This window comes from Suricata suricatta, chromosome 4 (assembly GCF_006229205.1).
Source record: "Suricata suricatta isolate VVHF042 chromosome 4, meerkat_22Aug2017_6uvM2_HiC, whole genome shotgun sequence".
Taxonomy (NCBI): domain Eukaryota; kingdom Metazoa; phylum Chordata; class Mammalia; order Carnivora; family Herpestidae; genus Suricata; species Suricata suricatta.
In genome coordinates, this window is record NC_043703.1 from 130,394,616 (window position 1) to 130,417,887 (window position 23,272).

A 23,272-nucleotide genomic window follows, 5' to 3' on the forward strand; every position below is an offset into this window, starting at 1 on the left:
GAGGGCCCTGGGAGGCCAGGAGGGTGACAAGAAAGCTGAGCCCACACTGGAAAGTTATGACTGTATGCATCCACTCTGCACAGGGGTTCTGCAAGTGAAGTGCCCAACCAGTAATGGCAGCATCACCTGGGAACTTGCTGCAAATGCAGACTCACCAGCCCCTCCCAGAACAGCTCAGGACTCTGGGGAGAGACCCCACTACTGTGAAATACCGAATTTAAAGACTAGAGAGGGACCTGGGTGGCTTGGTCGGTTAAGTGTCCTACTTTGGCTCAGGTCATGATCTTGCTGTTCATGAGTCCAAGCCCTGCATCAGGCTCTGCACTGTCACCTCAGAGCCTGGAGCCTGATTCAAATTCTGTTTCCCTCTCTCTTTGCTCCTCCCCGCTTGCCCTCTGTCTCTCTCTCTCTCTCTCAAAAATAAATAAACATTAAAAAAAAATAGATGAGGGAGGCCCTTTTGAGAGTGGGGGCCAGCTTGACTGCTGAAATATCTACTTCCACATAAAATCAACCCAAAACGTGGGCTAGACCTCCTTCACATTTCACGCTCCCTCTACTTCCGCCTCCAAATTCACGGTGACTTTTCCCCACTTCTCTCCTCCTTCTGGAAAGGCTCCCCAGCCTCCCCACCCCGGCTACAGAGTTCTCCCAAGCCCCCACCTCCCACTCCTGCCAAACGTCTTGGTTTCCTTTTCCTTTTGTTCCTGCTAATCACTTAATCTGGCACAGCACTCCGGACACAAATTGGAGGAAGGCTATTAAGGCAAAGCCTTTAAGAGAAAATCTGAAAGTGCTAAGAAACTATGGAAATGAGAGATAACCGTGAAGAATAAGACATCTGGGCAAAGTTTAAAAGGACGGGGCATGCTCAGCCTTGAGCAAAATGTCACCACGGGGGGCCGCGGTGACAGTTTCCTAATACATGAGGAATGCACATAGGAGAAAAGGATCCATTTTTCCACTCATCAGCGAGAGCAGAACAAGCAGGGCCGTCTTAGGTTTCAGCCGAGAAAACATCTGTCATGTGTTCGAACCCTAGGAGAAGAGGAGCTGCCAAAGACGGATGAGATCATCCTCCCCAAGATGCTCGCGATGAGATCACAGTGGCCAAGGTCGCTGTCCATCAGGGCCGACCACAGCGGCGGCACCTGAACCATGCAGAGTCCTGGGCTCCCAGGCTCTGCGAGGGGGGTCTCCCTGCCACAGAGTAGACCTGCCTCCCAGGCAGGGAGGGGGCTGACTCACGGCCACTGCGTTTTGCTTCAGATACACAGGAATCCAAAGGAAGTTACACACTCCTGCAAAACGTATCAGACTGCCTTGTTACCTGGAGGCCAGGATTCCAGGCATCTGTTTCCTGGAAAAGCCCATTTATTCCTTTCTTACAGCCAGCTGCTATCTCCCCAGTACCAGCCGCACTGGCAGCAGGCAGCAGGTCAGTGACGGCTCTGAGCTACTGGACATCTGTTCTGTGACAACGCTGCACACGCTTCCACTCGCTCGTGCCTCACCGTTATCACAAGGCCCGTTTTACAAAGAAACTATGGGTGAAGGAGAGCTCTTGATTTGCCCACGACCCCACTGCTGGTCATGTCCAGGCAGAGACTGGAGCCCTCAGTTCTCTGACTTTGGAGCCCATGATCAAGATAATGCCTCTATGCTGCCCGTGTTCTGTAGAATGGAGAATGCGTACCTTTTAAAAGTCAGCCAACTCTGGGGGCACCTGGGTGGCTCACCCGGTTAAGCATGATTGTGGCTCAGGTCATGATCTCATGATTCATGAGATCCAATCCTGCATCGGGCTCCCGGCTGACAGTGCAGAGCCTGCTTAGGATTCTCTCTCTCCCTCTCCCTGCCTCTCCCCTGCTCATGCTGTCTCTCTCTTTCTCTCAAAAATAAATAAAGATTTGTCTCCTCTCTCCCAACTTCTTTGCTCCAGATATGGTGACACTTAAAATCAAGTCTCTTCCAGCAGGCCCCGTCTCTGCGGCCCTGCTCTGCCCCTCAGGGCTCCAGCACTAGGCTGGATGAGCTAAAGGGGCTGCTGGCAGCATGGGCATCCTTCTCACATCATTGCCCACTCGGAAACATATAGCACAGGCTTTCTGCACCGCCTTTCTAGCCAGGAAGGAGCCGGCAGGTGCTTTCACATCCACTGAGCACTCTCTGCAGAGGGAGCCCAAGGCCACCGCCATCAGAGGGGACAGTATGCAGATCCTGCCAGAGGCACCAGCTAATCCTGAGTCCGATTTTTGTCCCATCTTCTCTATCATATTCTTGGCTCACTGGATTCTCCCCTTTCCTTTCACCTCTTACTGGAGTCTCAAAATGGCTGCAGTGGTTTCAATGACAGACTTGAAGAAGAAGTCCTCCTCAGCACCCTGACGCTGTGTGAGAGCCCTGGCCTCACCTCTGCACCCTCTTCATCACAAGCCTCCCTGGAGCCTCACTGACTTGTCAGACGACTCGGCTGAGGGGACCAACCAGCTGAGCCACTCCCGATGTGGGGGTTTCAGAACTGAACACCCGTTAAGGACACTGGAAAACAAGGGCAGGAGGCAGTGCCATGGGAGGCCTGAGGTCACTGGCTCAGAACAGAGTGTGGGTGTTCACGGCGTCACAGGTGTACCAGCGGACGGGAAACGCAAAACCCAGGGAAACTCCTGCAGGCAGGCCTCCTGGGAAGCAGGACCAACCCAGTGGGAATGAGTAAAGAAGGATTTTCCTGATCATCAGACGACTATGTGCTGATGTCAGGTGAATGAAATGTATTCCTTCTGGATGGAAAAGTTAGAGTCAAGTCATAATGTATATTCATGGGCTTCTTAATTTTTCCTCCAGTTTCACCAAGCTCTGTGGAGCTTACTGCAGGCTTTCCCCTCATGCAGAGAGATGGAAAGGACCCAGAGAATGGACAATGCTGAGCCCTGAGGAGGAGAAGGAGGACGAGGAGGAAGAGGAGCCTTCTAGAACCTTCCTCTCCTGGCTGCTCTTTCCAAACTAGTATATAGGAAGGTATGGGAGGAGGTGAGGTAGAGATGCCTTCTGGGGGTCTGGCTTCATGGACTCCACCCTGGGATGCTGAATGCCAAACCCCAAACAGCCACATGTCCATCAAAGCTCCCCAAAGAACTCAGCTGAGACATGCCAGCCTTCCCTCACCTGTCAGCTCTTAGCTGCTTTTCCAGCAGATGCATTTGTTCTGACTGACCCATCCCCCCGCCAGGGTCAAAGCCTGTGTCTCCTTGGCCATAGTGCCTGTGTTCCATCCACCAGAATCAGCAGCACATCTGAGATTCAGAGGGATAGGATCCCATGATAAGAAGGGTGCAGAAATGTTCTCTGGGTATGGCCGACTGGCACTTCTTAGCATCTAGCCATCAACCTTAGCCACATTATACTCAGGAAACTCAGCTCCTGAAACCATCGCCCGTCCCTCGAACACGCAGAAAATAAACTAGTGTAAACTAAAATTGGAGTCAACTACCTTCATGGCACCCAGAGCTTGGAAAGTCACAGCTAATCTTGAAGGGGTCAGCGCTGCCAGCATCACATTGAATCTTGCACTCTTGTTCTTAATAGGGGAATGGTACCGCCCATCCGGAGCCACAGAGCCAAACCTAAGGTAGGGAAGAGGCAGGTAGAAAAGAGGGGCAGGGTTAACAAAAAAGAAGAGCTTGGCACCCCTAGAAATGATACCATATGCACACAGAGGGATGTCACACAGGTTTCCAGATTCAGGAAATACCCTCATAAAATATCAGAGTTGGGGGCGGGGGACAGGTATCTCCTCAGGAAATTCTGACAAAGGCTTGACCCATGGAAGGGCAGGGCAGGTTTCCTGCCACCTGTGACTCGGCAGTGGCCCCTGGCAAAAAGCAGCATGGGGACCACTCTTATTAAGCCAGCAGCAGAGCCTGAGTGTGAAGACTACACATTGATCCACTTTTTTGTTGTGATATGAATTCAAATATCATAAAATCTCCCCCCTCCAAAAGTGTGCAATTCACTGGATTTTAGTACCTTCACAAACTTATACAACCATTATCACTATCCAATTCCAGGACATATCACCATCCCAAAAAGGAACCTCATACAATTAGCTGTCATTCCCCATTCTCATCATACTCCAGGCCCTGGAAACCATTAAGCTACTTTCTATCTCTCTGGGTTTGTCTACTCCGGACATTTCACATCAGCGGAATCATACAACGTGTGGCTTTTGTGTCTGGCTCCATTCACTCAGCTCATTGTGTTCAAGGTTCATGCATGTTTTAGCATGTATCAGTACTTCATGCCTTTTCAAGAGCCAATGATATTCCATTGTATGGATACACCATATTTGGCTTCTCCATTCATCTGTTGATGGATATTTGGGTTGTTTCCCCTTTTATGGTTATTATGAGTATTTATGCTATGCACATTTGTGTACAGGTTTTGGGGTGGACATGTTTTCAATTCTCTTGTGAACAATGTTGCCACACATACCCAGGAACAGAATTGCTGCTGGCTCCAACGAAACTTTTAAACTTTTGAAGAAGGGCCAAATTCTTTTCTAAATCAGCAACACCATTTACATCCCCACCAACAATGTATGAGGGTTTCAATTGTTCCACATCCTCGCCAACCCTTATTACGGCTTGTCTCTTTCATTACAGCCATCCGAGCAGGTGCAAAATGGTATCTCATTGTGATTTTGATTGGCATTTCTCTAGTGACAATGATGTTGAGCATCTTTTCATGTGCTCATTAGCCATTTGCATATCTTCTTCAGAGAAATGTCTATTCAGATTTTTGCTCATTTTCAACTGGGTCATTTGTCTTTTTAGTGTTGAACACTAATAGTTCCTTTTGTATTCTGGATACTTTGTTTATATGATTTGCAAATGACCTACACAGTATACATGTATCATAAATATTACAATATATTTGATTTCCAAATAGTTTCTTCCATCTATGCGTCGTCTTTTCACTTTCTTCATAGTGTCCTTTGAGCTGCAAAAGTTTTTTAATTTTGATGAAGTCTAACTTGTCTCTGTTTTTGTTTGATTGTGCTTTGGTGCTTAAATTAAGGTCACAAAGATTCACACTTACGTTTTCTTCTAAGAGCTTTACAGTTTTGGCCCTTGCATTTATATCTGTGATTCATTATTTTTTGTTTTTTGTTTTGGAGAGAGAGAGAGAAAGAACGAGAGAGTGCAAGCCAGGGAGAGAGGCAGAGGGAGAGACCATCTCCAGCAAGCCCGCCCTCAGAACGGTATTGTGGGGTTCACTCCCATAATCCTGGGATTATGACCTGAGCTGAACTCAAGAGCTGGGACACTCAGGACACTCAAGCGACTGAGCCACCTGGGCGCCTCTATCTGTGATCCATTTCAGTTAATTTTTCTATACGGGATGAGATGTGAGTCCAACTTCAGGCTTTTGCCTATGACTATCCAGTTGTCCTTGCACTGTTTGTCTTAAAGACTATTCTTCCCCCATTAAATTGTCTTATCACCCTTGTTGAATATTAACTTACCATAAACGTAAGAATTTATTCCTTGACTCTCCATTCTATTTCATTGTCCACGTATCTGTCCTTAAGCCAATACCACAATGGGTTTTTTCTTTTTCTTTTTCGCCTCCCTCCTGCTTTCAGGGGGATCCACTATAATATCACACTGTCTCAACTACTACAGATTTGTAATAAGTTTTCAGATCAGAAGTGTGAGTCTCCTACTTCATTCTTCATGAGCAGGATTGTTTTGGCTAATCTCTTGTGTTGCCATATGAATTTTAGGATCAGTTTCTCAATATCTGGGGAAAAAAAAAAAAGACAACTGGGATTTTGATAGGGATTCCAAGGAATCTGAACATCTATTTACTGGCCTACTTTTTATCAACACCCCTAAAATGGGGCTCTTCCTTCAAAATACCGGTGTTGCAACTGCTGTTCTCTGGTATATTGGCGGCAGCTTAAATTCTAATGGAACAGCTTTAAAATCAAATCTTGCTTGGGGCATGTGAGTGGCTTAGTCAGTTAAGTGTCCTACTCTTGATTTAGGCTCAGGTCATGATCTCATGGTTCGTGGGATTATAACCTGAGTCAAAATCAAGAGTCATCAAGCCCTGAGTCAAGTTCACGCTGACAGCCCAGAGCCTACTTGGGATTCCCTCTCTCTTTCCCTTCTCCACTTGCATGCGTGCCCTCTCTTGCATTCTCTCTCTCTCTCTCTCTCTCTCTGAAAATAAATAAACTTTAAATTAAAATAAAATTCTGCTTATCAAAAAAAAACCCTCTATATATTCTCATGCCTTCTACAGATCATGTAGCTCACTATCACTTTTCTTTCTAGTTAAATCTAACTTTCTAATCTCAAGTGCATTGGATGAGTACTGAGCCAAGGGGTCCAGCTTCTGACAGACTGGCCAGGCCACCGAGATCTCATTAGAGTCGGTGAGATATGGGGAGCTCCACATCTGTGGCTTTCCTTCCCTCCTCCCCATCTCCAGAGAGCAGCGCGGCTGGGATGTGCAGGCACCCCTGGGAAAGGCTGCTGGTCCTCAGACCTGCCCTCACAGGCACGGATAGCTCCTGAGGGGGCCTATGGGTTTCAGCACATGCAGGATCACTGTGAAGACGCTGTCGTTGTTTCTATTTTATTTCCTACCGCTTTGCATTTGGGGAGAGGGGAAGTTAACGTAATTTGGTCCTTTTAAAGTTTGTTTCCCACACATTTTTCTTAAACTTTTGGCATCTATGACATTTATCTGCTGGCAAGAGCTTGCAGACAATGAAAGAGAGTAAAGTGTTAAAGGAAAATCTATCATAAAACAGGGAGACCACTGATGATGCACAGCTTGATTGACTGCTTTTTTAAGGACTTCAATAGGACGACAGGTCAGGATTTTTATTGGATACATGAAATGCTGTAGAGAAAAACAAAGGTAATTGGTGTTTCTTGGCTTCGGCAAAGAGTATTGTGAACCCCTAGAGCTCCACCCCCAAAGTGCACCTGAGGAAGAAGGCTTCACCTCCACATTCAGCCCACCCCTGACATCAGTGGGGCAGGGGAAATGACACTGAGCATCTCGGACATAATCCACCCAAGTAGTACCAGTTACAACAGCCTATTAAGGTGAAAGGTGGTACCTTATCTCCTGCCACCCACAAAGAAGACAGAACACTACCTGGTGTATAATAGGGAAAAAAATTATTTTTAAGGAAACAACCTAAGTGCCCAAGAGAAAGGGATGGGTTACATAAATTATAGCTCACTTACTTAATAGTCTATTACAGTAATATTGAAAATGAAAATGCACATATGTAATTACTGCTGCATAAAAACATTTGACATAATGTTAAACAGAAATTAAATGTTATGAAAAATATAATTTATAAGTGGATCTCATTCAGTAAGAATTAAACGTACCTTTCTCTGTTGGTACCTTAGCATGGAAAAAAGTCTAGAGAGTTCTACATTAAAGTGTGTGCAACAATCGTTAAGTCTGGATAACAGCATTTTGGGTAATTTTCATTGATTTCTATTTTCTTATCTACATTTTCCAATGGGTAGTCAATGAACATCTGGGAGGGGTTCAAAGACAGCCTGGACACACAGCTGTGAGGCCGAGATACCAGGCCCAGTTTGGGAGAGCAAAGAGTTCACACACAGCCAATCCGAGTTAAAGAGAAAACTACTCACTTATCCAGCAGGTTCTCCCTTGGTATCCGAACCTTGTGAAATATTAAAATCCCATTATCCACACCATGTAGACCTAGAGAGAGCAGAAGAGAGTTGCAGGGGGCAAATCCGCGCTGGCATCAGAACCGCTGCTCCTGCCACTGCCAGGTCTGTCTCCACTAAGACTCAGAACCCTTTATTTTACCCCCAGAATGGGGGTGGGGGTGGGCACGCTCTCTGTTTTCTTGAGGAGCTGTGTCTTCTGTGCCCCTGAACTCAGGTGGAGGGTCTTGGCACTGGCTTGGAAAGGAAGTGTTCTAGGCGACAGAAAGGATGTCAGGCTGAACTTAGAGAAGGCAGGAAAGCCGCTTACTCCCCCAGTCATACAGGAGGCAAATTTCTCCTCTTTCCCAGCGCTTCCTTCTCAGCACAAGGAGGTACATGCGTGTGGCCAAATGTCTAAAAAGACCAGAGAAAACGGCCACGAGAACAGCCGTGGGTGGCAGGGGTGACCCAGCTCCCCAGAAGGTTCCCAAAAGCCCCTGGGCCCTTTTCCTAATGAGACCTAGCAGAGTCTGGGGTCTACTTTTAGTTCATTCTGCACTTAGCAAGATTTAATCCGAGGGGAAAGAAAATCTTTACTTGCAAATGTCTTTATCTAGAACATCACCTCTTGACAAGGACACGGTTGTGTGTAGGAGCTTATAAGGAAACCAAAGCAGACTTTCTGAAGTTGTCCATGTTTTCAGGGCACCTGGGTGGCTCAGTTGGTTAAGCGTCTGACTTTGGCTCAGGTCATGATCTCACGGTTCATGGGTTTGAGCCCTATGTCGGGCTCTGTGCTGACAGCTAGATCAGAGCCTGGAGCCTGTCTTCTGATTCTGTGTTTCCCTCTCTCTCTCTCTGATGCTCCCCTGCTCCTGCTGTCTCTCTCTCTCAAAAATAAATAAAACGTTAAAAAAAATTTGAAGTTGTCCATGTTTTAAATGTCTGGCGATCAGTAAACAGTGACGGGCCAAGGTGAAACTACCCCTCCACCAAAGGATTGTCTTCTCCCTCTTTTCTCCTTCTTCTTTCCTTTTTCCATCTCCCCTACCTGTTTCTTTGGCTTGGTTTGGCCTTGGCTGGGAACAACCAGTGGAGCCCACGGGCATGGCCTGCTCTCACCAAGTGTCATAAACTGAATTGTGCCCCCCACTCCCCAAAATTCGCACGTTCCAGTTCTAACCCCCGGTACTTATGAATGTGACTTTATTTGCAGACAGGGTCTTTACAGAGGTAATTAAGTTAAGAAAAGATCATCAGAGTTGCCCTAATCCAAGAGATTAGTGTCCTTATTAAAAGGAGCAATCTGAACACAGACACGCACATGAGGAGGGAGAACACCAGGTAAGCATGGAGACAGCCATGCACAAGCCATGGAGAGAGGCCTGTCATGGATTCCCCTCTCCCAGCCCTCAGAAGGAACCAACCCTGCCGGCACCTTGATCTTAGACTTGTAGCCTCCAGAGCTGTGAGACAATACTGTGCTGTTGTTTAAGCCACAGGCAGCCCCAGCAAACTCCACCGAGTCAGTCCTTAGGATTCATCAGGGATCCCCTAGGCACCAACAGGCTATGGCTCAGGGGCAGGAAAGAGCGCCTTGACCGGTCCAAGAAGAGGAGAGGAGGCAAAATTACTCAGGGCAAAGCTGCCTCACGACTATATTCATAAATGGCAACCTTCAACATTCCCCAACAGTTCTCACATAAAAGACTCTCATTGGGCTGCAAAATCAGAGTCTTCTGTGCTTTCACTGTTTTGGTGAAGTAGGTTAGATTCTCCCTAAGGTGACCGGAGGTGGGCAGGGTGTGGCAAAAGATGCAGATGAGGGTAGGAGAGGGGTCACCTAAGGACTCACCTTCTTTGTACATCATATCAATGGCTGTCACTCCTGGGTACAAGCTTCCGTTTGCATCGCGGACAGGAACAATGAAACAGTGGGGCCCTAAGGAAGGCAAAGAGACAGCGATAAACTCTCTTTTTGCGGCGCCTGAGTGGCTCGGTCAGTTAAGCATCTGACTCTAGATTTCAGCTCAGGTCACGATCTCTCGAGATCGAACCCCACAACAGGCTTTGCACTGACAGTGCAGAATCTGCTTGGGATTCTGCCTTCCTCTCTCTCTCTCTGCCCACCCTCCTTTGTCTCAAAAATAAATAAACATTAAAAAAGGATAAACTCTTTTCTAAAGATATGATTAAACTTTATTCATTTCCTGAGACAGTATACAATTGTGCTGATCCTGAAATTCAGTCAGTTCTATGACTGAGTCGTATAGGGCAGTCCTCCCCTTGTTCAGAGGGATATGTTCCAAAACCGCAGTGAATGCCTGAAACCATAAATAGTACTGACCCCTATACATGCCATGTGTTTTTCTGTACCTACACACCGAGGATAATGTTTAACTTAGGAACAAGGCACAGTAAGAGATTAACAATAGCTAATAATATAATAGAACAATTATGACAATATGCTATAATAAGTGTTCCGTGGGGGCACCTGGGTGGCTCAGTTAGTTGAATGTCCAACTTCTGCTCAGGTCATGATCTCAAAGTTCATGAGTTTGAGCCCCACATGGGGCTCTCTGCTGTCAGCAGAAAACCCGCTTTGGATCCTCTGTCCCCCTCTCCACCCCTCCTCTGCTTGTGCTCTCTCAAAAATAAATAAACATTTTTTTAAAAAGAGCATACATGACTGTGTTCTCTCTCTCTCTCTCTCTCTCAAAAGATCGTCTTGCTTGCACTCACCCTTCTCGTGATGATATGAGATGATACAATGACTACATGATGAGCTGCGCAGGCAATGAGGTAGGCACAGGGATGAGGAGTCACACCACTAATGACCCTCTGACTTCACATCAGAAGAAGGATCACCTCTTTCCAGACTACAGCTGACTGCAGGTAACCGAAACCGCAGAAAGCAAAGCAAAACTGTAGAAAAGGGGAAAGGGGGTGTCCTACTGTCGTGCCAAAATGTAACCACAAATTTTGTCATCATGTATATTTAAGGGATAAAGTTGGTACTGAATTTTATATAAGCTAAAAACAGTGCTGTAAAATACACTTTCAGGGTAAAGCACTCGCTGGAAAATAATAATCGTAAAGAGAACTAGTCTAGCCTTCTGCACCAGTAACAAACCTTGAGATCTTCCCTTTGTGATGAGCTGAGCGAAGACCGCCGCGTAGTTCCCATACATCGCATTCCCGATGTACATCTTCTCAGCGTTCTCGCACGGCGTGTCGATCACGAACTCCTGCACAGAAAAAGGGCATTTGAGTTTCTCCTTTCTTATGGCTCATTTCAACCCCTTGACTCCATGCAGTAGACTGTGAAATAGATGCGCATCACGTAGCAGGACGCACTCAGACGATCTCACAGCGGAGGAGCAGACAGACCCCAGACCCGGGGTGTTACACTCTCAGCTCTCACTCCCAAACACCCCACAGGCAAGGCTCACAAGGAAGGAGGAGACATCTCATGACCTCGGGCCCCTGGCTAGATGAGTCCACATCTATGTGTTTTATTTTGTCTGCTGGGTATCTCCCCTTCTGGACACATGACTTGGTTCCTCATACCCTCCACTCTTGCCCAGGCCTTAAAAATCCCTGCCTCGTTGATACGGGTCCGTTGTTTAAATAGCAACTAACCAAAGGCCAAAACTGTATGCCTGGATGCGAGCAAGCCTAATAGGCAACCGTGACCTATTCCCACCATCACTTAGAATCTCAGCCCACACAATTCCGACCTTTATAAAAAGAAAGATACCCTCATTGAACCCTTAGGATGATTGTTTGAGAAGCTGCCTCTCCATTTTCCTGATCGAGGAATATAATAATTAAAAGTTCCCCCAAATGCATAAGCCCTTAAACTGAAGCATTTGTAAAGAATTCTCTATCTTATACGGGAAAGAATCTTGCAATATGCCACGCAGTTTGTCTCCATAATATGACCAAAGACTCCAGCCCCAGAGAGTCTAAAATAAACTTTAGTCAAGAATAAGATGCAGGACTTATGTCTTCAGGCTCTGCTCAATCTCAGTGTTCTTCCTCCCCTCCAGAAGCCAGTACGGAATCCCCATGGAAATGCTCCCCTTCACCTCTAATTCTGCTCGCCCCCTGAGTTACCCTTCAACCTCTTGACAAAGAGGGACAGACAATAACTCAGCTCTGAAGGCAGGGTACCTGGGACAGGTCGGAGAATCCAGGGGAAATGGCAGAAGGGCAGAATTGCACGTTTAATTGGAGCTGACAATATCGAAGATGTGGCTGAACTAAACCAACAAACGATTGATCACATAAAGATTATCCCAGAGTTCAGATTTTCAGGGATGTAGACTGTACTTCCCCACTGGCCAAGAAATACATTCTTGAAGCCTAAGAAAACATTCTCTGACATATGTTTGCGCAGGGAAACTTTTAACATGTGCAAGCGCTTTTCGGAAACATAAATGGACAAGCTGAATCTTTCTTTAAGAGAAGTCTCTGGAGGCTGCCCTTGTCTTACCAGGTCAGCCAGGACTTCTCAAAAAAAGGGCTTATTTGAGGCTGGGTGCCATTACAACAATGAAACACCACGCGCGCACACAGACAACTCCCACAAAACCCCACGAGGTGAAGAGATGCTTGCCCCCGGGGGTAGGAAGGGAAGTCGTAGAGTGGCAGGAAAGTGTCCCAGCAGGAAAGATCTGGGGAGCTGGGGAAGAGGCAGGGGGATGTGTCCATCCCCACACACATCGGATATACTGTGGGAAAGAAGGTTTGTCACTTCTGGCAAAAACACTTGATTTGGAAAGTTTGCGTAAGCCAAAATGCTGGCATTGAAGCAGGATCTAAATAATGCACACCATGTCTGCCAGTTCCTACCATAATTCGTTGTTGAAGGCTGACCAATTGGTCAGTACTGTGAGCACTGAAAAAAAAAGTCTTCAGCCAGAGAGCTTAGGCTCATTCATTTTTGCTATTTAGCATAAAATGTAAAAATAAAACTCTCTCCCTTACTTGTTAATTATCCGCACCACTAACCTCGCCACTGCCCCCAAAATAAAAATAAAACAGCCAACCAACCCACAGAGAAGAATAACCAAGAAAATATAAGAGACTGAAACAGATCTTGAGGGAGAGAGGGCTCATTTGATATGCTCTAACATTTCAAAAGGGAACTGATGGGGGGGGGGGAGGACACAGAAAGCGATGAAGGAGAAACCCAGTCCCCGCACTGTCAATCCTCAGTGGCCTGAGTTTATGATGGGCTTTTTCTCTCTCTCAGTCCTTCCGGAGGCAGAGCGCTCTCCAGAGTGTCCTCATCATTAGGATTTCAACTTTGCAACTCGCCTGCAGGAAGCAGTGGCTGCCGAGGCCCACCAAGTAGCTAAATCATTTATGCTGCTGGGGGAAAAGGGGACCCACACGGGGAAATGATTTTTGTGGGGAAAAAAATAATAACTGTAAGAAGAAACAAATAAATAAGAGTCCTGGGTGGGTCTTTTCCCCCCTTTAATGACAGCAAAGTGACCCCAGTACCATGGTTTAGGGAAAGAAAAAATTAACCCACCAAAAACCAAAAGATGTGCGGTCAGCATCGTGCCACTGGCAGAAAAGCTAAACTGTTGGGGCACCTGGGCGGCTCAGTCGGTTGAGAATCCCACTTTGGCTCAGGTCATGATCTCACAGTTCATGGGTTCGAGCCCTGCATCGGGCTCTGTGCTGGCAGCTCAGAGCCTGGAGCCTGCTTCCGGTTCTATGTGTCCCTCTCTCTCTGCCCCTCCCCTGCTCATGATCTGTCCCTCCTGTCTCTCAAAAATAAATACATCTTTAAAAAAAAAGAAAGAAAGAAAAGCTAAACTGTTAAGGGCAGTCCCACTTGAACCAGACTCGCTCATTAACTGCGTACACAGAGCCCATTTCCTAACCTCTGCGAGCCTCAGTTTCTTCACCTAGAAAAGAGGGACAATAATATCCTCCTATAAAACTACAGGATGTTTAAGACAATGTAAGTGTAGAGTGCTTAGCCTGATGTCTAGCGCACACGGGTAGGTTTACGGGATGGGTATTACAAGGGAATACAGTAAACTAAACAGAAGCGGTTTGATTCCGAGCCTGGCCCATGGCAAACATTCAATAGCTGTCAGTCCTCATTTTTACTGTGACCTTGGGCATCGTTGACTATTGCAGAGAACTATCACCTGGGCAGAAGGACAGGATGAACATTTTCCAAAACAACCCTCATCTGAATCCGTCATTCTAAAGTCTGATCACCTCTAACTAGCATTTGTGGGCCAGGAAAACCTGCTAACAAAAATTCAGATGCTGAGGGACAAACTCAGAAAAAATTAAGAACAGACTGAGTAGCCACGCCCACGCTCACGCACTATGCTTACACACATAGACTGACCCAAACTCAGTTCTAGAAAGAACTGCAGAATTTGTGTATTCCTTTGTAGTTCTTAGGAAAGCGCAAAATCAAATAAGAAACTATGAAGGGGAGTGAAATAAGTAAATAGTTACTTTCTTTATTCCAGGGAAGCAGGAACTAAAGAAATGGTGATATCTTTAGACTTACACGGCAGGGTTTTCACCTTGCATTAGTGGAGAGAGATCAATTTAGAGAGTCCTGACGAACTGTTTTATAAATGAGAATAGAAGGGAAACTATTGAAGTTCATCACATACAGTAAACATAGTAAAAGTTAAGATCGTTTTGTGAGATTCCGTTTTGGTTGTCATGTGACTTTTCATGCAGGTCATGGTTAAAAGCACTGCCTGATGCCAGGAACGGGGGCGTGGCTCCCAGTAAGGATACCCCGGCACACACAGCACCCTCCTGCCACACGGGCCAAAGGGAGTGCAGACAAAAGCATCCCTTCCAGTCATGTACCTGCTACTGTAGGGAAGGACGACAAAATGGCTCCGGCACCGTTCTCACAGAGTTGTCACAAGGCATCCGATTAACGAGCGCATGTAGAGAACGTGGAGCAGGCCCACGCAGAGTGGGGGCCGTGAAAGTGTTGGCTGATATTGGACACACAAAAGGCTGAGCATACGCCCACCTCCACTAAAGCACTTAGCCGTTTGTTCTAAATCTGAGCGCCTCGGGCCAGAGAGCACTGGCTCTGAAGGCGCTCAGAAGGACAGTCTGGCTCTGAACAGGTCTCCTGCCACCCTGAACGGCAGAATGACGAACAGAATCCTCACCTGCGCAGAGGGGTCAAAGGTGGCTTGGGTCTGGACCCCTCTCACATTGCTCCCGTGGCCCCTCTCCGTCATTGCAAACATCCCAGTGTATTTCTGCTCCTAGAGGTTACCAGATAGTAAAAGGGAATTAGCTAGTCAGATGGTTGCTCTCACTGCAGAATTTTCTGATCATCAAGAATGTGAGTGAGAGGGTCGCCTGGGTGGGTCAGGCAGTTAAGCAGCCGACTTTGGATCAGGTCATGATCTCGAGGTCTGTGGGTTCCGTGCTGACAGCTCAGAGCCTGGAACCTGCTTTGGGTTCTGGGTCTCCCTATGTCTCTGCCCCTCCCCTGCTCAAACTCTGTCTGTTTCAAAAATAAATAAACATTAAAAAAAATTTTTTTAATTTAAAAGATTGTGGGTGAGAGAGAGAGAGGGGTGATTTGGAGGCAACTGCAAGAATTCAGCCTGGTGACAGCTAATGTGATACCAATATGACAATTTTTAAAAACCAGTCTTGAAATTCTCATTCTGAACAAGATTCTTGCTGACGCTGATTCTCTGATTTATTTTTGTTTTTTGCAAACATGCAGCACATGCACATATCTAGCTACTATGAATTTTCAAGGTTCTCCATAGAAGACATCTATTGAGGTACACGCCATACCTGGAGTGGCTGAAGCCACTTAGTCACATGCCCCGGGCTTCCGAGATTCCTGACTGCCCCACCGAATAGCCAATAAATTATTCCACACTGAAAACAAGAACAACATAGGCCACTGTTAGCGACAGTCAACAATTTAACGACAACTAAACCCCTGGCCGAACACCATTCAAGGAGCATCTGTTCAGCTCATCAAGCTTTATCTAAGCCCCGTAAGCAGCAAGGCATCCACACCCTTCCCTTCATTGCCTGGGAAGCTCCTGGGACCCTGCAGACATAGTCCCTTGTTCTCTCTCTTGGAGAGGATGCCCCAGCACCACAAAGTCCAGTCCTCCATTTTCAGGGCTGCCCAGTTCAGTCCATCAAATGACTTTTTTCTTCACTTTATTTTCTTTAATTTCATCATGGTGAGTGTAACTGTTACCCCCTTTCCCTCTTTCCCCACCTCCTCATCCTTCTCCCCTCTGATAACTATCAGTGTGTTATCTATAGTTAAGAGTCTGTTTCTTGGTTTGTCTTCTCTCTTTCCCTTTGTTCATTTGTTTTGTTTCTTAAATTCCACAAATGTGTGATATCATATGGTATTTGTGTTTCTTTGTCTGACTTATTTTGCTTAGCATTATACTCTCTAGCTCTATCCATGTTGTTGCAAATCTCAGATTTCATTCTTTTTTATTGCGGAATAAAATTCCATGATGTATATCTACCACATCTTCTCTATCCATTCATCTACTGATGGGCACTTGAGCTGCTTCCATAGTTTGGCTATGGTGAATAATGCTGCAATAAATATAAGGGAGCATGTATCCTTTGAATTAATGTTTTGGTATTCTTTGGGCAAATACCCAGCAATGCAATTCCTGGATATAGGGTAGTTTTATTTTTAATTATTTTTTTTTAAGTTTATTTATTTTTGAGAGAAAGAGGGTGATAAAGAATGAGCAGGGGAGGGGCAGATAGAGACAGAGGCACAGAATCCTAAGCAGGCTCCAGGTTCTGAGCTGTCAGCACAGAGCCTGACGTGGGGCTCGAACTCATAAACCATGAGATCGTGACCTGAGCCAAAGTTGACAGCTTAACCAACTGAGCCACCCAGGCACTCCAGGGTAGTTCTGTTTTGAACTTTTTGGGGTACCTCCATCCTGTTTTCCATAGTAGCTGAACCAATTTGCATTCACACTAACAGTGCAAGAAGGTTCCTTTTTCTCCACATCCTCACTAACACTTGTTTTGTGGTTTTGATTTTAGCCATTCTGACAGGTGTGAGGTGAGGTGATATTTCATACTTTTGATTTCTATTTCCCTGATGATGAGTGACGTGGAGCCTCTTTTCATGTGTCTGTTGGCCATCTGTATGTCTTCTTTGGAAATGACTATTCATGTCTTCTGCCTATTTTTTAATTTGATTATTTGTTTTTGGGGTATTGAGTAGTATCAGTTCTTTAAATATTTTGGATAGTAACCCTTTATTGAATATTCCATTTGAAAATATCTTTTCCCATTCAGTAGGTTGACTTTAGTTTTGTTGATTGTTTCCTTTGTTAATTGTGCAGAAACATTTTGTTTTGATGCTGTCCCAATACTTTATTTTTGCTTTTATTTCCTTTGCCTCAGGAGACAGATCTAGAAAAACCCTGTTACACCAAATGCCAGAGAGATTACTGCCTGTGCTCTCTTTTAGGATTTTTATGGTCCTCTTCCAGGACACTTAGGTCTCTATTCCATTTTGAGTTTATTTTTGTGTATGGTGAAAGAAAGTGGTCCAGTTTCATTCTTGTTCATGTTGCTGTCCAGTTTTCTCAACCCTATTTGTTGAAGAGACTTTTTCCCATTATATATTCATTCCTCCTTTGCCAAATATTAACTGACCATATAATTGTGGGTTTATTTGGAGGGTTTTCTGTTACTTTCCACTGACCTACATCTCTGTCTTTATGCCAGTCCCATCCTATTTTAACAGCATGGTTTGTAACGTAACTTGAAATCTGGAATTGGGATACCACCAGTTTTTTCTGTCTTTCAAATGATGCTTCTGAATGTTCAGTCTTCCTTGTCTGCTCAGGGGCTAGCTTAGTGCCTGGGAAGTAGAAGACATGAAAGAAAGTATTTGTGCACTGATCCCAGGCACTGGCCAGTCTGCAGAGATGAGCCTGGCCATGAGAAACAGGAAAGCTGATGGAAGATGCAATGCTGCAAAACAAGCAGGAACTCAGCCTGGGATGAGATGAGACAGCTTGGGCTCAGAGCCCAGCTTGGCTACCCACTGGCTGTGGGACCTTGGACGAATGGCAATCGTTAGTTTCCACATCCGACAAAAGCAGTGAGTGATGAGTGCCCCCACTCTTCCCCACAACCACATCATCACCCCCATTTGACAGACGAAGACATTGAGGTTCCAGAGAGGGGAGTGACCCGCCCAAGGCTCCACCATGAGATGGTGAGCAGGGCTGGGGTCCAAACCCAAGCTGCCTAATGCTTAATAGCACTTCATAACGTTGCTGTGAGAATTCAGTGATGGTCAACTGCCAAGTACTTTGGTCTTGTATAAACCTTAGAAAAAGTGTTGCCGGCAAGAAGGAAGTGAAGGAGGAGAAAGATGAGGAGGAAGATGAGAAAGAAGGGTGACTGGAGGGAGGCCATTAGAAGGGAGCAGGGGACTGATGACAAAGACAGAAGAGTTCAAGTATATAGACAATAGCTATGTTTGCAGGTTAGCACGTCGTCTCCTGTCCCAACCACACAGCCCTGGCTTTCCTCTGTGAAGCCCACCTCTCCCACAATCAGTCCCAGTGGTTTGTGGCCGATGTTGACCCCCACCCCAGCTCTAGGATAAGCCTGGAACCCAAGACTAGCCAATCTGCATAATATCATGGCCATAGAGGATGGCTTCAGCACAGACCCATGATCTGGGTGGATCCAACCAGAGTGGGCTCTGAGACACATGGGTGAGCTAGTAGGCAAAAGAAACTGTCTCTTTTTCAATGCAAGAGACCTGGAAGAATGGAGGCCCATCGCTGCTGGCTGCTCTTGCCGTCACAAGAGCCGGTATATGAAACCAACACATGGGGTCAAGGTGGGGAGAAGGAGAACCCTGCCGTACTCTGGACTCTTCAAATACAACAACCTAGAGATGCCCTGTTTTCCTGGGGTCACGACAATTGAATGAGCCTTCTCAGACAAAGTAACCCCAAGGAAGACCTTGCAGGAAGGGAAATGGTGGGAACGGAATCTTTTGATGCTGCTGTCCGAGAACTGTCACCAGTCTCTGGTGAGAACTTGTCCCTGGACACCACATGCGTGGTCAGCCTGGCACTCACTGTCTGAAAGGGCACTGCAGCTCTAACAGCCTGACCAGCTGAAATGCTCTGACATCATGACAGACAAATGCCATTAATAGCATCTGACATACGAAGCGCTTTCATTTGGAGAATCATAAAGTATCCTCTGAAAACACTCAACCCTCTGATGACTCAGCACCCTCTCCACAGAACCACCGTGACGCATTGCTAACTCCAGCCTGGGAAGATGCAATCAATCCAAATAGTGATGTTCCCAAGCCATCTTGGAAATCAGGTTAAAGGGAAATGTTTTTCTAAAACTACAACAGATTGAGTTCTCTACCCCTAAACCGCTCTGGCTGGTGGCTAATGCATTCTTTGCAAAACGTTCCCTTTCTAGATTTTAAAGCCTTTCCTCCTCTTTAGAAAAGGGGTGTGGGGAGAATATTTCATCCACATTTTGAAAACCTCCATTCATTAAATGCCATTAGTAGGAGCACCGGGCTGGTGAGTGAAACCTGTAGGTTTGCAGAAACCACAGCAGTTAACAGAGGTAGTGTCTGCGTGACCCCAATCCAGTCACTTAAAACAGGGGGATTTTCCCTCATGTGCTGGACAGTGTGTTACCAAAGCCACGTTCTCTGAAGCATAGATAATCTGACAAAATGGGGCCAATGCAGGGGGGAGCACCTGAGGATTCTAAGCAGATGACTCCCTGGCCTAAGAGAGGCTCTCAGCCAGGTGCCTCTTGTGAGTGGCATGGATCCCAGCCCAGCCAGCAAGAAGGAGGTGCCCACGCTGCGGCCACTGAGGTGAGCCCATGAGCGGCGGTCAGACTGTGGTGATGAAGGGGGTGAGAAGCAGAGGAAGTCAAGGTAGATTCCGGAGACAGAGCTGATGGGTTGAACTTGGGAGAAGAAGGCAAGAGAGGGCTCAGGTGACACCCGGGTTTTTATCCCGAGTCTCTAGATGGATGACTCATTCACTGCTTGCAGGAGAAGCCAGGGAGGAGGGGATGGATTCCCTAAGACAGGGACACAGAGACTGAAGGAAGAAGGGTGCTAAGCCATCACGAGGGTGCAGGGCAGTGTCCTTCTCAGAGAGCACTGTGTCCACTACTGTCATCATGCCCAGGGGGCACCTTGGCCTCCAGCCCACCTCAGTGGACAGGACCCAAAGAAGCCCATTTGTTCTGAGAAGACCAAAGAACGCAGTGGCAAGGAAATGAGAAAAAGGGGAGGACACCTGACAAAAACTCTCAGTCTGTGCGCACCTTGTGTTGTTCGGGGAAGCTCCCTCTTCTCCTTCCTCACTCATCTGGAAAAGAGCTATAGCAGGTGCATGAGGTCATGACCACAACTGGTGCAGTGATGGCTGGCAGGAGCCTCCGAAGGCCACAGTCAGAGCTTCCTGGGGGCTGGGAACTGGGGTCAGGACAGGCTGACGGGGTTCCAGATGGGGCCTCTTAACCTCCGAAAGATGACCAACAAGCAGCATGCCCCACCACGGCAGGGAAAGCTAGTGGGCTAGAGCTGAAACACAGGATGATTTCATCTCAACCCACTAGCCAAGCCACTGCCTATAAGACTGACAGGAAGGGCTCTGGGCCATAGCTTGGGGGGTACAGTCGCCACCACTTATCAAGCGCCTCCTACCTTCCAGCCACAGCATGGAGCTCCTCAGATGCGTCATCACTTTAAATCTGAACACAGCCAATGAATGGGCATTAGCAGTACCATCTTCACATGAGAGAAACCCAAGGTCACCCTTCATGAACTTAGATGCGGAAGGAGCATGCGTGAACTGTGACTGAGACGTCCAGGAGACAGAAGGCAAACCCACATCATTCTGATTGTCTCCCTGCCACAAGAGATCAGGCAGGTCTGTCATGCAGTGCCACCACTGTGATTGGCCAGGCCCTTCCTACACGGTACTCCAACAGTGGGTCTCCTAAAGAACCTTCAAGTGCATTCAGATTCTCTTCATTCCAAGAGCAAATGAGGCACTGCAGGTATTTTTGGAGACAATGGTGACTCCAGAAAGGACAGTGCTATATGGACTGCATCAGGTTCTCCCCAGAATTCATGTGCTGAAGCCTTGACCCTCAATGTGATGGCATAAGGATATGGGGTCTTTGGGAACAATTAAGTTTAAATAAAGTCATGACTGTGGGGCCTTCATGATGGGATTAATGCCCTTATAAAAGATACCAGAGACTGTGTTTTCCCTCTCTCTCTTTCTGCCCCGTTCTAATGTGAAGACACCGCAAGAAGGCAGCCATCTTCAGGGAGAGAGTCCTCACCAGGAATTGAATCAGCTGGACCTTGATCTTGCCAGCCTCCAGAACTGTGAGAAAATAAATTTCTGTGGTTTAAGCCCCATGATCTATATGTTTTATCATGGCAGCCTAAGCAAACTAAGACAGATAGTGGGGTGGTTCAAATAAGGAAAAAGGGGAACAGTCATGGGAAAGAAAAGGAAGCACGTCACATTTCTTTGGGCCCTAGAATCCTTCCATATTGCATCAGTGTGTCTGGTAGAAGACCTTGGGCAGGCTCCCAAGCTCAAGCAGGGGTTCAAAGCCCTGAGTAAAGGAAGTCTTTCCCTGGCACCTCTCACTTTCCCACCCCCCTCCCTGGGAGTCGCTCTCAGAGCCAGCCCCTGGCCCTGCCAAACTTTGGCCGTGTTAGTCCAACTATGTTTGTCCAAAGCACTCAGGGACACCCAGAGCCTTTAGCTAGCACAGACGTGGAGGGAGGGAGAAAAGGGGCCCAGGCCTGCGGGGCATGGATGACTTAGATGAATTGAGGCTGGCGCGTCCTTGGCGTCAGGTTGACAGTCAGCTTGTGCGAAGGTGTAAAAGGGAAGTAGGCAGAGGCCAGCAGCTGCCCTTGGGCTGGCAGTGAGATCTGGGGACGCCCTGACCAGCCCAGGGCTCACAGGAACTATTCCCGGCACATCACAGCTCCCTCCACTGCCCACAGGAAAAACAGCCTTGGCCCTTCTTGGCTGGACTCAGGGGCACCGTCTACAAATTCCTCTGGCTGTCTGGGATATCCAAGCGCAAGAAAAACAAGTTCCCTGCAATGACTGATGTGTGGAAAGGCAAACAGGGTTAAAGGGGAACTCCTACTAAATATTTAAAGGTTTTTTTTTTTAATTGTGGTATGATGCATTTAGTAGAAAGTCTGCAATTTAGCCATTTTTCAGTATACAGTTGAGTGGTATTAATTAGAGTCACACTGTTTGCCACCATCACCACTATCTATCTCCATAACTTTCCATCATCCCAAACAGAAACTCTGTGCCAACAAACTCCCCATTTTCCTGTTCCTCCAGCCTCTGGTAACCCATGATCTACTTTCTGTCTCTATGATTTGCCTATTCAAGAAACTTCATGTGAGCGGAACCACACAATATTTGTCCTGATGTGTCTGGCTTCAAATAGCATCACGTTTTCAAAGTTCCTCCAGGTCCAAGAACTTCATCCCTTTTTGTGGCTGAATAATGTTCCATCGTATGCACGGGTCACATTTTGCCTATCCATCCATCTGATGACAGACAGTTGGTTTGTTTCCACCCTTGTAGCAGTTGTGAGTAAAGCTGTGATGAATACCGGCATACACGTATCTCTTTGAGTCCCTACTTTCAGTTTGTTGGGGTGTACACCTAGGAAGGATTTCTTGAGTCATGTGATAAGTCTACATTTAACCTTTCCAGTAACTGTTTTGAACCTGTGTATTCTGTATTCATTTCATTCTCATGTCCCGCTACGAGCAGAGGAGGGAGAGAGAGTTGAGGAGAGAGAGGGATGCAAAACTTGAGAGACTACTGAATGCTGAGAATGAACTGAGGGTTGAGGGGGAAGGGGGAGGGGGGAAAAGAGGTGGTGGTGATGGTGGAGGGCACTTAAGGGGACGAGCACTGGGTGTTGTATGGAAAACAATTTGACAATAAAATATTATGGAAAAAAAAAAGAATGTAGGGGATGAGTGTCTTCAAGAAGTTTGCCCTCTAGTGGTGCTAAGAGGCATATAGCAATTAGACACCTGGATAAATGAGTAAGTTCAAAGGGGGCACATGCTGCGACAGAAGACTGTAAGGTACAAAGGTATGAAGACAGATGACAACAAGCAGATGGAATTAAACTGCAGGCTTGAAGGGAGCTTCCCTGAGCATTGGACACATGGGCTGGGGCTTGAAGAAGGAGCAGGCGTCAGGCAGGTGAAGGAAGGGAAAAAATCTATTCTAGGGTGATGGCAAGAGCAGCCCAAAGGTGGGTGACAGGAACAAAAGAAGGTCAGTATGTGAGGTCTCCTAGGGAGGAGGACAGTGGGATACAGACAGTACCTGGAGGAACGAGTGGGGTCAAATCACATCAGGACCCGTGGGCCATATTAAAAATAAGAGGGCTTCTCTAAAGCATTAGGGGAAGGAGTTTTAAGCAGAGGA

At 46.7% G+C, this 23,272-nt stretch overlaps 1 protein-coding gene across 6 annotated transcripts in view; it reads right to left on the reverse strand.

Moving 5' to 3' along the window:
- The window catches only part of ACOXL (acyl-CoA oxidase like), a 327,931-nt gene that overhangs the window by 264,304 nt on the left and 40,355 nt on the right, over positions 1-23,272 (reverse strand). For 5 of the 6 annotated variants that reach the window (XM_029937830.1, XM_029937835.1, XM_029937832.1 and 2 more), the window contains 6 exons: positions 15,546-15,632; positions 14,900-14,998; positions 10,849-10,963; positions 9,571-9,657; positions 7,692-7,764; positions 3,491-3,623 (listed from right to left, as the gene is read on the reverse strand). In XM_029937830.1, coding sequence (XP_029793690.1) covers positions 3,491-3,623; positions 7,692-7,764; positions 9,571-9,657; positions 10,849-10,963; positions 14,900-14,998; positions 15,546-15,632 — 594 coding nt within the window. The remainder of the gene's footprint in view (positions 1-3,490; positions 3,624-7,691; positions 7,765-9,570; positions 9,658-10,848; positions 10,964-14,899; positions 14,999-15,545; positions 15,633-23,272) is intronic. The other variant, XM_029937833.1, reaches the window with a different exon arrangement.